This window comes from Cebus imitator, unplaced genomic scaffold (assembly GCF_001604975.1).
Source record: "Cebus imitator isolate Cc_AM_T3 unplaced genomic scaffold, Cebus_imitator-1.0 Scaffold37, whole genome shotgun sequence".
NCBI lineage: Eukaryota > Metazoa > Chordata > Mammalia > Primates > Cebidae > Cebus > Cebus imitator.
Genome location: NW_016107352.1, coordinates 2,976,350 through 2,991,011, shown reverse-complemented (window position 1 = coordinate 2,991,011; position 14,662 = coordinate 2,976,350). Strand labels below are relative to the sequence as shown.

Below are 14,662 nucleotides of genomic sequence, written 5' to 3'. Positions count from 1 at the left end.
ATACGGTTGATTTACCCAATGTGCAAACGATCCAGAATGTGAGATGGAATGTACTTGGGCCTGATGCGGCTGTTAGAAGTTAGTACTTAAACATTCCATTTTAAATATTCTCATTAAGGGTAATAGCAGAAAATTGCAGCAGAGATTAAGTAGTTTTTAAGTGGTGATCCCCTCTGTAGAACTGTTGATTTGTTTAGTTAATGCTAATTTATTTAATATACTTCTACTTTGTGTTGATTTTTAGGTCTGTTGCCGCAGTTATTGGGAGTTGCCCCAGAGAAGGCCATAAAACTTACAGTAAGTCTTTTGAGTTGATGCTTCTTATTAAGGGATTTTGCACATACTCAAGAATCCAGCAGGTATTCTTATAGGAAAGAGCAGATTTGTTTGCTCAGAGGTGCTAGCTAATTTGAAAGCAGGGGAACTCACCACACAGTTTTTCATTATTCTCCATTTAACATTGAACCTCCAAAAATGTGACAATAAACCTGAAAACTTTTGGTGGTTGCTGCCATCATTTTTATCATCACAGCAGCAGCAGCTAAGCTCCCTTCAGTATCTACCATAGTAGGCACATGACATGTATTACCTCTTAGCGGTTTAATCTCAAGCAAAGCATGATCCACAGTTTACAGATAAGGATAGTGAGGCCTATTGGGCTTAAATAGCCTACCTGTGTTCACACAAATCATGAGTGGGAGAACTAGAATTTAAAGTCAAACCTGTCTGACTCCAGAGCATGTCTTTCTGTTTTACCTGCTATTCTATAGGATTCATGGTTATGGTGTGTTCTATAAAACCAAATGCTGAGGGATCTGGGTTCTAGTTGAAGTTGATCCTTCATCCGATTATTTGCCCAGTGCCTGGCTCACATTTGACAGATGGTTGATACTCAGTTTAAGTGTTTGTGGAGTATACAAATATTTGCATCACTAAGGCCATAAAGCCCCAGAAAGTAAAACTCTAGCTTTAGATTGGGCTGTGTAGCTTTGGAGCTTGAAATTCTTTCTTATTTTACCATTTTATTATGTGACCTTGGGATAGCTAATCTTCTCTGGCGCATGTCTGCCAAGAAGATATGACTGTTTCTTAAAATTTCTACTAGGATATACCATTTTAAGAATATATTAATTAATGTAATTTATGTTCTTTGAGACTCTTGAGGAATTTTTAGATACTGAATTTCTTCTAAGCTGAAAAAATCTGCTCAGCCAAATTTATCTCCATGATGAGTATTATTTTAGTTTAATTCTTGTTAAAAGACTTGAAAGTGATTTTTAATCAAGGCTTATAAAACAGGTTGTAAGATACATGTTTTTGTTTTGTCACTATTGTCAGTATGTCTCCTTCTTAAGCTATTGTAATTGTGGAACATATTTTTGGCTTGTAAGCCATTTATCTTTTAATTTTTTCTCCTGAAATATCAGTGATGCGTGTACATTTTTCATTTTTAAAAACCGTATTATGCTATTAAGAGTACTTCTCAAGCTATTTTAAGATCTTTTAATTTTTGCAGTTTATGATTACTCCAATAGACTGATAGAAAAAAATAGCATATATTGACAGATGCATATTTATAAGTGTTTAATGACTTTCTTTATATTTTTCATCAGCTTCTATAAATATTTTTCTTCAAGGTGAATGATTTTGTGAGGGATAAGTTTATGCACAAAGATGGTTCGGTCCCACTTGCAGCAGAAATTCTTGCTGGAGGCTGCGTAAGTACCTTTTGCAAATCTCTACACTGAAAAGACTTGTTTCACGTATGTATCACTGCCATGGTCAACAGGTGTGGACTAAGGCTTCTGTTTAACCACAGATCCTGCACAAGGGCAGAGTCTACTAGGGCACCTCGGCTTTTCCTAGACAGGCGAACCATTCCAGAAGTGGAAGGGTAAATGTTTCTGATCTTACTGCCTGTTAAATCATGCCTGTTAAATTCATCATTGCTTGTGGTTTGTTCTGCAGTAGAAGTCATTTATGGCAGAAGTGTTTGGCCTTTCAAAAATCTTTGCTAACGTTTTCTAAAGTTAATTTTTAGTACATTCTTTCCTCATGGCACCCTCTGCTGGGTCAGGCACTAAAATTTGTAGTTTGAAGTCAGCAACCATAGCTCTCTGCTTGGCTTTGCCTTACAAGTGGCAGCAACTGTTCAAGCTTCCACTGCTTTTGGGAGAACAATGCTGGGAAATAACTGGCTGAGTGTGCTCTGCATTGTCAAAAACGCTTGGAATGATTGTTTCCTTATATGGATGAACAACCTGCATCTTGTTCTGAAGCTCAGCAAAACATTGTTTTATCTCATGTACTGGTTTGTTCATGTGAATGTAAATACTTTAGGTAAATTAAGCTCTTATACAAAGACTAGTGCTATTTAAAGATAAGGTTGGTTAAATACCAGGCTTTGATCACTCAGGCAATACAATATTGGTATTTTTTTTATTTAAACATATTTTTTTTAAAAAAGATGAAGTCACATATTTTTAATTGGCTTACTCTAGGCAGGAAGTAGTATTCTTAAAGTAATTTTTTTCTTGAAGATCCTCGAGTTTAGACATTGGGAAAACACCTGAGAATATTAAATGTTTGTGTGGAAAGGGGTTATTTTCCTATCTAACATTGAATGATGGTTCCTTAAATGTAGCAGGAGCTAAGAAGTCCTAGCTCCTGGTATTCTTTAGAGATGGATGGAATTTGGCTACTGCCTGACTCTCTGTTTGATCACTGACCTGTCGGAGATGGCCAGGCAGGATCCCCTTGTTCTGTAACTTTAGGAGCATTCAGGACGGAAAAAAGGAGCCTTTAATGTCCTAAATAAAAAGGGCACACAGTAATAATCAAAGAGAATTTTAGAAGTTGCTCTTCCCCATAAGTACTCTCCATTTAAAGCAACTCTGGTTTCCATTTGAGTAAGTAGATTTTCTAATTTTTGAAAATGTATATCCATAGGCTGTGTCTGGCCTAGTCCTTCAGTTTATTGCAGGGCCCAGGATATCGCAGGGCTTTTTGGTAGGTCAGGTGGGGATTTTTTTTTTTTAAGTTACATTTTAAACTTTCTGAAAAGGTATGATTATAGATTTCTGTAAGAATTAAAATGTAAAATTATGTGATACTACCCAAGATGCTGGCAATCGTCATGGCATGATGCCTGGAAGTTTATTTTCTTTTTAATGAAACTATTTTGCCTGCACATGCCTCTGGTGCCAAAGAGATTGGTTGTGGCACGTATTTTCTAGGTACCATCTGTAGGTGGTCTTGTTTTTGCACATGCGGCTGCCCATTTCAAACACAAAGCACATTGGCATCAAAAGTGGTGCCTTGTTGTGTAAAGAGATATAGCCCTTTTCAAACCTGATCTAAACACAGGCTTAAAATTGGAGCCACTTAGGCTTTACAGCTACTTAAAATATCTGTGAAATGAGGTTTGCCATCATTCATCTCAAAGAGGTAGACAGGGGTCCTTAGCTTTTCAAGTCTTCTCCCTTGCCTTTTTTCCCCCAGTCATTACTTTAAGAAGTAAGAGTTTATTTTCAGGTAAGCAATCCTGTAGGTAGCAGACAACCCAGGTCCCTTTAGATCTCTGAGTAGAGGGATGGATGATTCCATTCTCTCTCTCTCTCTTTCTTTCTCTCTCTCTTTCTCTCTGTGTGTGTGTGCGTGTGTGTGTGCACGCGTGTGTGTGCACGCGTGCGTGTGTGTGTGCGCACGCGTGCACACTCACATGCTTTTTTTTTTTTTTTTTTTTTTGCAATGGAGTCTTGCTCTGTCCCCAGGCCGGAGTGCAGTGGCTCGGCTGACTGCAACCTTTGCCTCCCGGGTTCAGGCGATTCTCCTGCCTCAGCCTCCTGAGTAGTTGGGACTACAGGCCGACACCACCATGCCCAGCTAATTTTTTTGTATTTTACTAGAGATGGTGTTTCACCATGTTGGGCAGGATGGTCTTCATCTCCTGACCTCGCGATCCAACTGCCTTGGCCTCCCAAAGTGTTGGGATTACTGGCGTGAGCCACTGCGCCTGGTCATGCATTTTTTAAGTAGCAGCAGCATCTTTTTTTTTTTTTGCAGGCTTTGGAAAAGTTTTCCCTATAATTGGAGTCAGTCACACACCTTAGAAGGTTGTTGTGAGTTCCGTAGCCTCATCTGTCCTATTGGGAATACAAAGGGTTTTGTAAGGTTGTGTCACATGAGTGGTTCTTCATCTTAGTTCATCCAAGCATTGCTAGGTGCTGACTTTTAAGTCCCCGGGGTGCTCACCTTGCTTCATTATTACTGAGAATTAGTACACATAGGCATGTGTACTTTTGCACTTGTAACCAAAGCTGCTCATTTCTTTGAACCAGGCTGATTCTGTTTTATGATCTGTTTTCTGCAAAAATGAGGAAAGTACACAGGGAGAGCTTTGTCTCATAACTTCATAGTGTTTAGCTAAACAGTCTGTTTTATTGTGTATTTTTTTTTTTAGAAAAATGAAAGTGTTAGTAAATTTGGAGGGGAAAAAATAATTGTGACTAAAAAGGAATAAAGTTTATCACATTTCTCATTAATCGTTTTTGGTATAATAAAGCCTGTAACTGAAGAGATTAATAAATACTCTCCTGTTTCATTGACATAGGTAAAGGGCAAATCTAACTTTATTTTTAAACTCATATTTTGCATGTGAGATTAGTTTTAGTTTAGAGCATGGTTAAAAAATTGACTTAGTTTTCTGAACATTTTTATAGATTCATACTTTAACAGTAGTGATACATTCAGCACGGTTTAAGACAACTTGATGCTGAGACTGGGGTTTACAAACTCTAAATCTGAAAGAATTCTCTGTGGTTTGTGTTTTCTCCATAAGTTGGGTTTCTGCATTCTAAATTAGGCTTGTAGTTGTGGGAGTTCTGACGGAGACCTGGACCTTCAGTCTTCCCTGCATGAAATATATGTATACCTTCTGTTTTTTTCCATCTTTTCCCCTCTTGGATCAAAAACTTGGCACCTTTAGAGGGATGTGATTGAGAATCTCTGTTAGTGACCATGGAAACTCTCAGTAAGTGTGGCAGGGGAGAGAGATTCTGTTACCACTAGCCACTTCCAGTTAGGTTCCCAATGATTCTGAAAACTGACGTATTATCTCTGAATATGTTGTTTTTATTGCTCTTTTTGCTGCTAGTTTAAGAAAAAATGAAAAATTGCATATGTAATGCAATATGATCTCTAGGCTGCAGTTCTTCATTCCACAAAATAAGTGTATGACTTTTATCCATCTAGTGTAATATGCATCTAGATTGAAATCTAGAGGAGTCTGGAATCTTTAGCTTTTGATTCTTTGAGCTTTAAAAAAAAGTCACCAGGTAAGGAATACAAGTGGTGTGATGACAAGTTTTAAGGAAGAAATATAAATATGACGATTAATTTATTTGACATGAAAATAAATCTAATATTACTAAGAAAGAAAGTCACAAAAGTATGAACATGTCTTATAAAGCCATATTTAGTAAATACTATTTATACACCAATAGAAAGTAATAGTATTGTGTAGTAATTTTTGTAAAGACATTAACATGTTTTAAACTACTGTCCTTTGATAATGGATCCGGGATATTTTTTTATTGTGATGCACACGTGTGTGTATGAGTGTGCATGTTGTAAATATGTTTAGTGTTTATAGAAGTTTATATACCTTCTGAGTGCATTTTGAGTAAGAAAAATAATTTATATGCTTGTGTCACTGGTTCTGAAAGGGACTGATGAGAATAACACTGTTGGGAAAACATGGAATGAAGAGTAATCTTATTACCCTCCCCTATAAATAAGTAGGACCCTAATGCTGTTGCCGGCCTGATTCCCACTATGATGGTGATTCCCACATGTATGATGTATTTATGCCAGTTTGTCCAGCCACGTATCAAATACTGTTTTTAAACCAAGTTTTTATTACTTATCTCTTACATTAAATTCAGTTGCAGTTCATTTTTATTTTGAAAAATTTTGAAAAACACAAAGATACAGGCATGAGTGTGCCTACCGCTTAGATTGGTGGCAAAACTTGACAGTGCAGTTGGAGACCCTCGTGTGCCTATCCAAATTGCTTTTCACTCCCTTATCTCCCAAGAGAAAACTGTGTCCTGACACTAGTGTTTTTCATTCTAAGCGTGTATTCCTACTTTTTAATTACCTATGAATATCCTAAGCAGTATAAATGTTTGTTTTTGAATGCTTCATCCTAACCCAATGCTATAGGAACAACTCATATGATTCCCAGATTGATGCCTTTGCATTTTTTTCCCATCAGTGCAACTCATGTGCTTTGCTTGTCAGAAAATAATAATAAATGGCAGTATTACTTTCAAGTGTTGGAATGTGGCAGATACTGCATATGTCTGTTACAGATGTGTGGGTTTCTAGATGGACTTATGGTTGGAACATTGTGTTCATTTAACCAAGTTTTTGGTTACTTGGGGTTTCTCCCTAGACGACAGTCATTTCTTCAGCCTTATGATTTAAACATATACACGATACTTAGTTTTAAAATGTTAACCTTCCTCACTGCCAGCAAATGCTCCCTATCTGCCTGTCAGCCTTCCTTCCCCTCCCCAACTTCCTCCCCCTGCTCCCATGGTTCTTACCACCTTCAAGCATTCTGTATAACTTATTTTTCATGATTTTGTTTATTTGCTATCCCCTTCACAGTAGAGTGAAAGTTCTCCAAGGACAGGGATCTTATTCATTGATGTATCCCAGGGACTGTGGGCATGGCATGGTAACCTGTAGACTCTGAAAATATTGGTTAAATAAAAGAATTTTAAAGCTAAGATCACTCAAAAGTGATCTTATCAGTCTTCACAGCCAATCAATGACAAATCTGGTAATGGACTCATTTATATATTTTCTTTAATGTTAGTCAAACCCCTTCCCGTCATTAACGATAAAACTTATCACCTTTCTCTCCAAGCCATACATAATTATGACTCCCAAATCACCAAGAATAGAAAGCATATAGATGGAGATCATTTTACAAAGTAAAACTGTTCCTTTTAAGAACTTGCCATTCTAATTTTTGAAAATTGCCAACAGGAATTTTTTTTTTTTTTGAAAGTTAATCCTTTTGAAAATCATAGCCATTTGTAGTACAAATAATCACATCTAACAAGAGGCAGTCCAGTTCACTGGGAAGAACATGGGCTTTTAGTCAGTTTGGGGGTCCCAAGGCCTTCAGGTGAATGTGAATCAAGGATTAGACAACTTACTTGCCTTCTCTGAGTTGCAGTTTTCTTGTCTATAAAATTGAGATAGCAGCTTTCTCTTTCAGTTATCTATTGTTGTATAGCAAACCACTCCAAAACTTAGTGGTTTAAAACAATAGTTTATTCTTTTTCATTAAAGCTGCCTCTTTCCTGTGGTTTCTACCTCTTTCCCATGGCTTCAGCTCGAGTACTGAGGCAGCTAGAAGGTCAAAAATGTCCTCACAAAAATGGCACCCAGCTTGGAGCTCAGCTGGAGTCAGGGCTGGGGTGGGGGCAGGTTTTCCACATGGCGTAGCTGCGTGAACTTCCTTGTACTGTAGTGTCAGACTTAAGAAGGTGAGTTCTGAGAGCAGAGTAAGAAGCCAAGAAGACTCTCAGGCCCAGTTTTTGAGATTATACAACATTAATTTAGCTACAGTGTGTTTGTTAAAACAGTTTATAAGCCAGCCAGATTCAGTGGCAGGAAAAATCATCTACCTCTGAATGGGAGACATAACAGTGTTGTTGCAGCTATCTTTAATGCACCACCTTGCCTGGTTGTGGGAAAAATTAAATGAGATAGTATGTATGAAATAATTAAATCATGACTTATGTGCTAGTCTTCTTCTAGCATCTACTTTTAAACTTCTAATTTGTGTCTATATATAGGATTTTATGAAAATGAATATTTTAGTTAGGCTTTTTGGGTAGAGGAGAATGAAATAGGTATATTGGAATTTGGATATGGCAGTTGGATATGGACCTCAGCTACCTTAGGTGCTCCTGAAATCTCTGGTCTTCTTTGTGAACCTGCTTATTTGTCATTTCTCTACTGATTGATTTCCTCTACTGGATAACATAGCATCCTTTTTCTAAAAATGATTTTAATTGCATCCTGTGTCCACAGTAGATGCCAATCCCAGTCCCAAGGCTTTCTTCCTAATGGGAATGATTTCAGTGTTTCTCCATCATTGAGGAGGAGAGCTGTTCTGATTATCTATTGCTGCATAACAAATAATCTGAAACTTTAGTGGCTTCAAGTAAGTATTTATTATTGTTCTCTCCTGTGGCTCTGTGAATTGACTAGGCTCACCCTGGGAGGTTTTCACTTGAGATCCTTATATGGTTATGGGCTAGTGGCAGCTGGGGCCAGACTCATCAGAAGGGTCAACCAGGATAGATATCCAAGGCAGCTCACTGTTGTAACTGAGCAGCTGGGGCTGCGGTTCAGAGCGCCTGCTATGACTTCTCTGTGTAGCTTGGACTTTGCAAACCTTAACAGTTTGGTTCTGAGAGGGAGCCTCCCAAGAGCAAGCATCTTAAGAGTCCTGGGCAGAAACAAGACTTCTTATGACTTGACTTTGAAGGTCACTGCCAGTGCATTCTATTGGTGAGACAAGCCAGTTAGACAGACTCAACATCTTAATAGGAATAATAGCAAAGGAAGTTTCAGCTACCACTGGAGGATTCAGTAAGCAGTGTTGTGGGCTGGGAACATCTTCATTGCCCTCCACCTTGTGAAGGTTTCATAGCCCATCCCATGCCTTCTCTGAGGGTCTGTTGCTGATCCTAGAACCCATTCATTCTCTAGATTGCTTATAGTCGCAGGGGCAGAAACTCATCAAAGTGAAGAAATCAAGTGAAGGTTTACTTTAAGGATATCCATTAAATGAAATTGAAGGCTCTCAAGATTTGAGACAGCATTAGGAACGGGTTACTCTCTGTTTTCTCCACTTGGCCTTCTTTGTCTCTCTCACAGTGACTTTGTAGCTCTCTGCTCATCTTTTGACTATTCTGATCCATAACTTCTCTTCCTGAATAATTGGTATTGACTTCCTCAAGATTCCCTTCATGTTCTTGCCGGCCACCTAGCCTCTCTCTCTTTACAGTATGAGAGAGCCTCTTTTCATCCCTTGCCCCAGCTCCAGATAATTAGCTCAAGTTGTTTAGCTTTGTTTTGCTTTTCATTTAATTATTGAGAGAGGAAATCTGGTTGGCAAGCCTCATCTTTGTGTATCAGGCCATACATATGGCAGCCTTGAATCATGGTCCCACCCAGATACTAATGACTTTGCTTAAAAGTTCCATTTGTTTCAACTATCTATAAATGTCTTCAAATCCTTCTTGTACTGTTTTGTTTTTAGCTCTGAATTCTGTATGTTTGCCCTGAATAGTAGTGTGTATACGTTGGTCATAAAATGTACTCAAAGCCACCATTCCTTATGATTGAACTTGAAATCACTTGAGATTTCATACCCAATCATATCAAACCAGGAAGAAAATTTCCTCATATAATGAACACGTATACTCTGACAATCAGAGCTGGTGAGACAGATTACTTGAAGTAGATTTAAGTCTTACTTGGTGATCTTTTCCTTCCCAGGATTTCCTGTGTATACGTAGCCTCACAGTGTAGTTTTCTTAAGGTAGAATTTTTATTTCACTATGCAAGTCTCTACACATATCTTACTTATAAATATAAGATGATATGAGGCTTAATCATTAGGTTGAATTGTTATGAAGGCACTCGTGTGTGACATGTGAATTAATCAAGATATGTTATACATTACAGTGATGCTATAACAATAATGTTAATTATGTGTGTGTGTGTGTGTGTGTGTGTGTATATATATATATATATATATATATATAATTGCACTTTAGGTTCTGGGGTACATGTGCAGAACATGCAGGATTGTTGCATAGGTATATACATGGCAATGTGGTTTGCTGCCACCATCCCCCTGTCACCTATATCTGGCATTTCTCCCCATGTTATCCCTCCCCACCTTCCTACCCCCTGTTGTCCCTCTCCTATTCCCCCCACAACAGACCCAGTGTGTGATGCTTCCCTCTCTGTGTCCATGTGTTGTCATTGTTCAGTACCCGCCTATGAGTGAGAACATGTGGTATTTGATTTTCTGTTTTTGTGTCAGTTTGCTGAGAATGATGGTTTCCAGATTCATCCATGTCCCTACAAAGGAGACAAACTCATCATTTGTTGTGGCTGCATAGTATTCCATGGTGTATATGTGCCACATTTTCCTTGTCCAGCCTATTATCAATGAGCATTTGGGTTGGTTCCAGGTCTTTGCTATTGTAAACAGTGCCACAATGAACATACATGTGCATGTGTCTTTATAATAGAATGATTTATAATCCTTTGGATATATACCCAGTAATGGGATTGCTGGGTCAAATGGAATTTCTATTTCTAGGTCCTTGAGGAATCACTGCCCTGTCTTCCACAATGGTTGAATGAATTTACATTCCCACCAACAGTGTAAAAGTGTTCCTATTTCTTCCCATCCTCTCTAGCATCTGTTGTCTCCAGATTTTTTAATGATTACCATTCTAACTGGTGTGAGATGGTATCTCAATGTAGTTTTGATTTGCATTTCTCTAATGACCAGTGATGGATGAGTATTTTTTCATATGTTTGTTGGCCTCATAAATGTCTTCTTTTGAAAAGTGTCTGTTCATATCCTTTGCCCATTTTGCATGGATTTGTTTGTTTTTGTGTAAATCTGTTTTAGTTCTTTGTAGATTCTGGATATTAGCCCTTTGTCAGATGGGTGGATTGCAAAAAATTTTTCCCATTCTGTTGGTTCACTCTAATGATTGAAACAATCATTATACAATATAAATTATACAATATAAATATTGCTGTACAGAAGCTCTGGAGTCTAATTAGATCCCATTTGTCTCTTTTGGCTTTTATTGCCAATGCTTTTGGTGTTTTAGTCATGAAGTCTTTGTCTATGCCTATGTCCAGAATGGTTTTGCCTAGGTTTTCTTCTAGGGTTTTTATGGTGTTAGGTCTTATGTTTAAGTCTTTAATCCATCTGGAGTTGATTTTAGTGTAAGGGTCAGGAAGGGGTCCAGTTTCAGCTTTCTGCACATGGCTAGCCAGTTTTCCCAACACCATTTATTAAACAGGGAATCCTTTCCCCATTGCTTGTTTTTGTCACATTTGTCAAAGATCATACAGTTGTAGATGTGTGGCATTGCCTTCGAGGTCACTGTTCTGTTCCATTGGTCTATATCTCTGTTTTGGTACCAGTACCATGCTATTTTGATTACTGTAGCCTTGTAGAATAGTTTAAAGTCAGGTAGCGTGATGCCTCCAGCTTTCTTCTTTTTGCTTAGAATTGCCTTGGCTATGCAGGCTCTCTTTTGGTTCCATATGAAGTTTAAGGTGGTTTTTTCCAGTTCTGTGAAAATGATCATAGGTAGCTTAATGGGGATAGCATTCAATCTATAAATTACTTTGGGCAGTATGGCCATTTTCACAACTTTGATTCTTCCTAACCATGAGTGTGAAATGTTCTCCATTTGTTTGTGTCCTCTCTTCTTTCCTTGAACAGTGGTTTGCAATTATCCTTGAAGAGGTCCTTTACATCCTTTGTTAGTTGTATTCCTAGGTATTTTATTCTCTGTGCAGCAATTGTAAATGGCAATTCGTTCTTGATTTGGTTCTCTTTTAGTCTGTTATTGGTGTATAGGAATGCTTGTGATTTCTGCATGTTGATTTTGTATCCTGAGACTTTGCTGAAGTTGCTTATCAGTTTAAGGAGATTTTGGGTTGAGACGATGGCATCTTATAAATATACAATCATGTCGTCTGCAAATAGAGACAATTTGACTTCCTTCTTTTCTAATCGAATACCCTTTATTTCTTTTTCTTGCCTGATTTCTCTGGCTAGAACTTACAATACTATATTGAATAGGAGTGGTGAGAGACGGCATTCTTGTCTAGTGCCAGATTTCAAAGGGAATGCTTCCAGTTTTTGCCCATTCAGTATGGTATTGGCTGTGGGTTTGTTGTAAATACCTTTTATTATTTTGAGATACGTTATGTTGATACCTAGTTTATGGAGAGTTTTTATCATAAAGTACTGTTGAATTTTGTCTAAGGCCTTCTCTGCATCTATTGAGATAATCATGTGGTTTTTGTCTTTGGTTCTGTTTATATGGTGGATTACATTTATAGACTTGCATATGTTGAACCGGCCTTGCATCCCTGGGATGAAGCCTACTTGATCGTGATGGATAAGCTTTTCGATGTGCTGTTGCAATCAGTTTGCCAGTATTTTATTGAAGATTTTTGCATATCTATGTTAATCATGGATATTGGCCTGAAGTTTTCTTTTTTTGTTGAGTCTCTGCCAGATTTTGGTATCAGGATGATGTTAGTCTCATAAAATGATTTGGAAAGGATTATCTCTTTTTGGATTGTTTGGAATAGTTTCAGAAGGAGTGGTACCAGCTCCTTTTTGTACATCTGGTAGAATTCGGCTATGAACCCATCTGGACCTGGACTTTTTTCTGTTGGTAGGCTATTAATTGCTGCCTAAACTTCAGCCCTTCTTATTGGTCTATTCAGGTTTTCAACTTCTTCTTGGTTTAGGTTGGGGACGGTACAATTGTCCAGGAACTTACCCATTTCTTCCAGGTTTACTTGTTTTTGTGCATAGAGTTGTTTGTAGTAATCTCTGATTATAGCTTGTATTTCTGTGGAATCGGTGGTGATATCCCCTTTATTGTTTTTTATTGTGTCTGCTTGATTCTTCTCTCTTTTCTTTTTTATTAATCTGCCTAGCAGTCTGTCTATTTTGTTGATCTTTTAAAAAAACCAGCNCAGCCCCTGGATTTATTGATATTTTGAAGGGTTTTTTTTTTGTGTCTCTATCTCCTTTAGTTCTGCTCTGATCTTAGTTATTTCTTGTCTTCTGCTAGCTTTTGAGTTTTTTTGATCTTACTCCTCTAGCTCTTTCAATTTTGATGACAGAGTGTTGATTTTAGATCTTTCCTTGCTTCTCATGTGAGCATTTATTGCTATAAATTTTCCTCTAGACACTGCTTTAAATGTGTCCCAGAGATTCTGGTACATTGTGTCTTTGTTCTCGTTGGTTTCAAAGACTATCTTTATTTCTGCCTTCATTTCATTGTTTATCCAGCCAACATTCAAGAGCCAGTTGTTTGAAAAGTTTCCATGATGTTGTGCAGTTCTGAGTCAGTTTCTCAATTCTGAGTTCCAATTTGATTGCACTGTGGTCTAAGAGACTGTTTGTTATCATTTCCATTCTTTCGCATTTGCTGAGGAGTGATTTACTTCCAATTATGTGGTTGGTTTTAGAGTAGGTGTGATGTGGTGCTGAGAAGAATGTATATTCTGTGGATTTGTGGTGAAGAATTCTGTAGATGTCTATTAGGTCCGCTTGGTCCAGGTCTGAGTTCAAGTCCTGGATATCCTTGTGAATTTTCTGTCTCATTGATCTGTCTAATATTGACAATGGGGCATTAAAGTCTCCCACTATTATTATGTGGGAGTCTAAGTCTCTTTGTAAGTCATTAAGAACTTGCCTTATGTATCTGGGTGCTCCTGTATTGGGTGTGTATATATTTAGGATCATTAGCTCTTCTTGTTGCATTGATCCTTTTACCATTATGTAATGCCCTTCTTTTTCTCTTTTGATCTTTGTTGGTTTAAAGTCTATTTTTTCAGAGACTAGGATTGCAACTCCTGCTTTATTTTGCTCTCCACATGCTTGGTAAATATTCCTCCATCCCTTTATTTTGAGTCTATTTGTGTCCTTGCCTGTAAGATGGGTTTCCTGGATACAGCACACCAATGTGTTTTGACTTTTTATCCAAATTACCAGTCTGTGTCTTTTGATTGGGACATTTAGTCCATTTACATTTAAGGTTAATATTGTTATGTGTGAATTTGATCCTGCCATTTTGATGCTGGCTGGTTGTTTTGCCCATTAGTTGACGCAGTTTCTTCATTGTTTCAATGCTGTTTACCATTTGGTATGTTTTTGGAGTGACTGGTACTGATTGTTGTTTAGTGCATCTTTCAGGAGCTCTTGTAAGGCAGGCCTGGTGGTGACGAAATCTCTGAGTAATTCCTTGTTCGTAAAGGATTTTTTTTCTCCTTCACTTATGAAGCTTAGTTTGGCTGGCTATGAAATTCTAGGTTGAAAGTTCTTTTCTTTATGGATGTTGAACATTGGGCCCCACTCTCTTCTGGCTTGTAGGGTTTCTGCCGAGAGATCCTCTGTAAGTCTGAGGAGCTTTCCTTTGTGGGTAACCCGACCTTTCTCTCTAGCTGCCCTTAGCATTTTTTCCTTCATTTCAACCACAGTGAATCTGACAATTATGTGCCTTGGGGTTGCTCTACTTGAGAAGTAACTTTGTGGTATTCTCTGTATTTCCTGGACTTGAATATTAGCCCGCCTTGTTAGGTTGGTGAAGTTCTCCTGGATAATATCCTAAAGAGTGTTTCCCAGCTTGGATTCATTCTCTCTATCACATTCAGGTACACCTATCAAATGTAGATTAGGTCTTTTCACATAATCCCATATTTCTTGTAGGCTTTGTTCATTTCTTTTCACTCCTTTTTCTCTAAACTTGCCTTCTCATTTTATTTCTTTGAGTTGATCTACAGT

At 37.9% G+C, this 14,662-nt stretch overlaps 1 protein-coding gene across 4 annotated transcripts in view; it reads left to right on the top strand.

Moving 5' to 3' along the window:
- Positions 1-14,662, top strand: part of SLC25A13 (solute carrier family 25 member 13) — a 205,807-nt gene that overhangs the window by 145,074 nt on the left and 46,071 nt on the right. For all 4 annotated transcript variants that reach the window (XM_017525168.2, XM_017525167.1, XM_017525165.2 and 1 more), the window contains 2 exons: positions 245-297; positions 1,638-1,718. In XM_017525168.2, the coding sequence (XP_017380657.1) occupies positions 245-297; positions 1,638-1,718 (134 nt within the window). The remainder of the gene's footprint in view (positions 1-244; positions 298-1,637; positions 1,719-14,662) is intronic.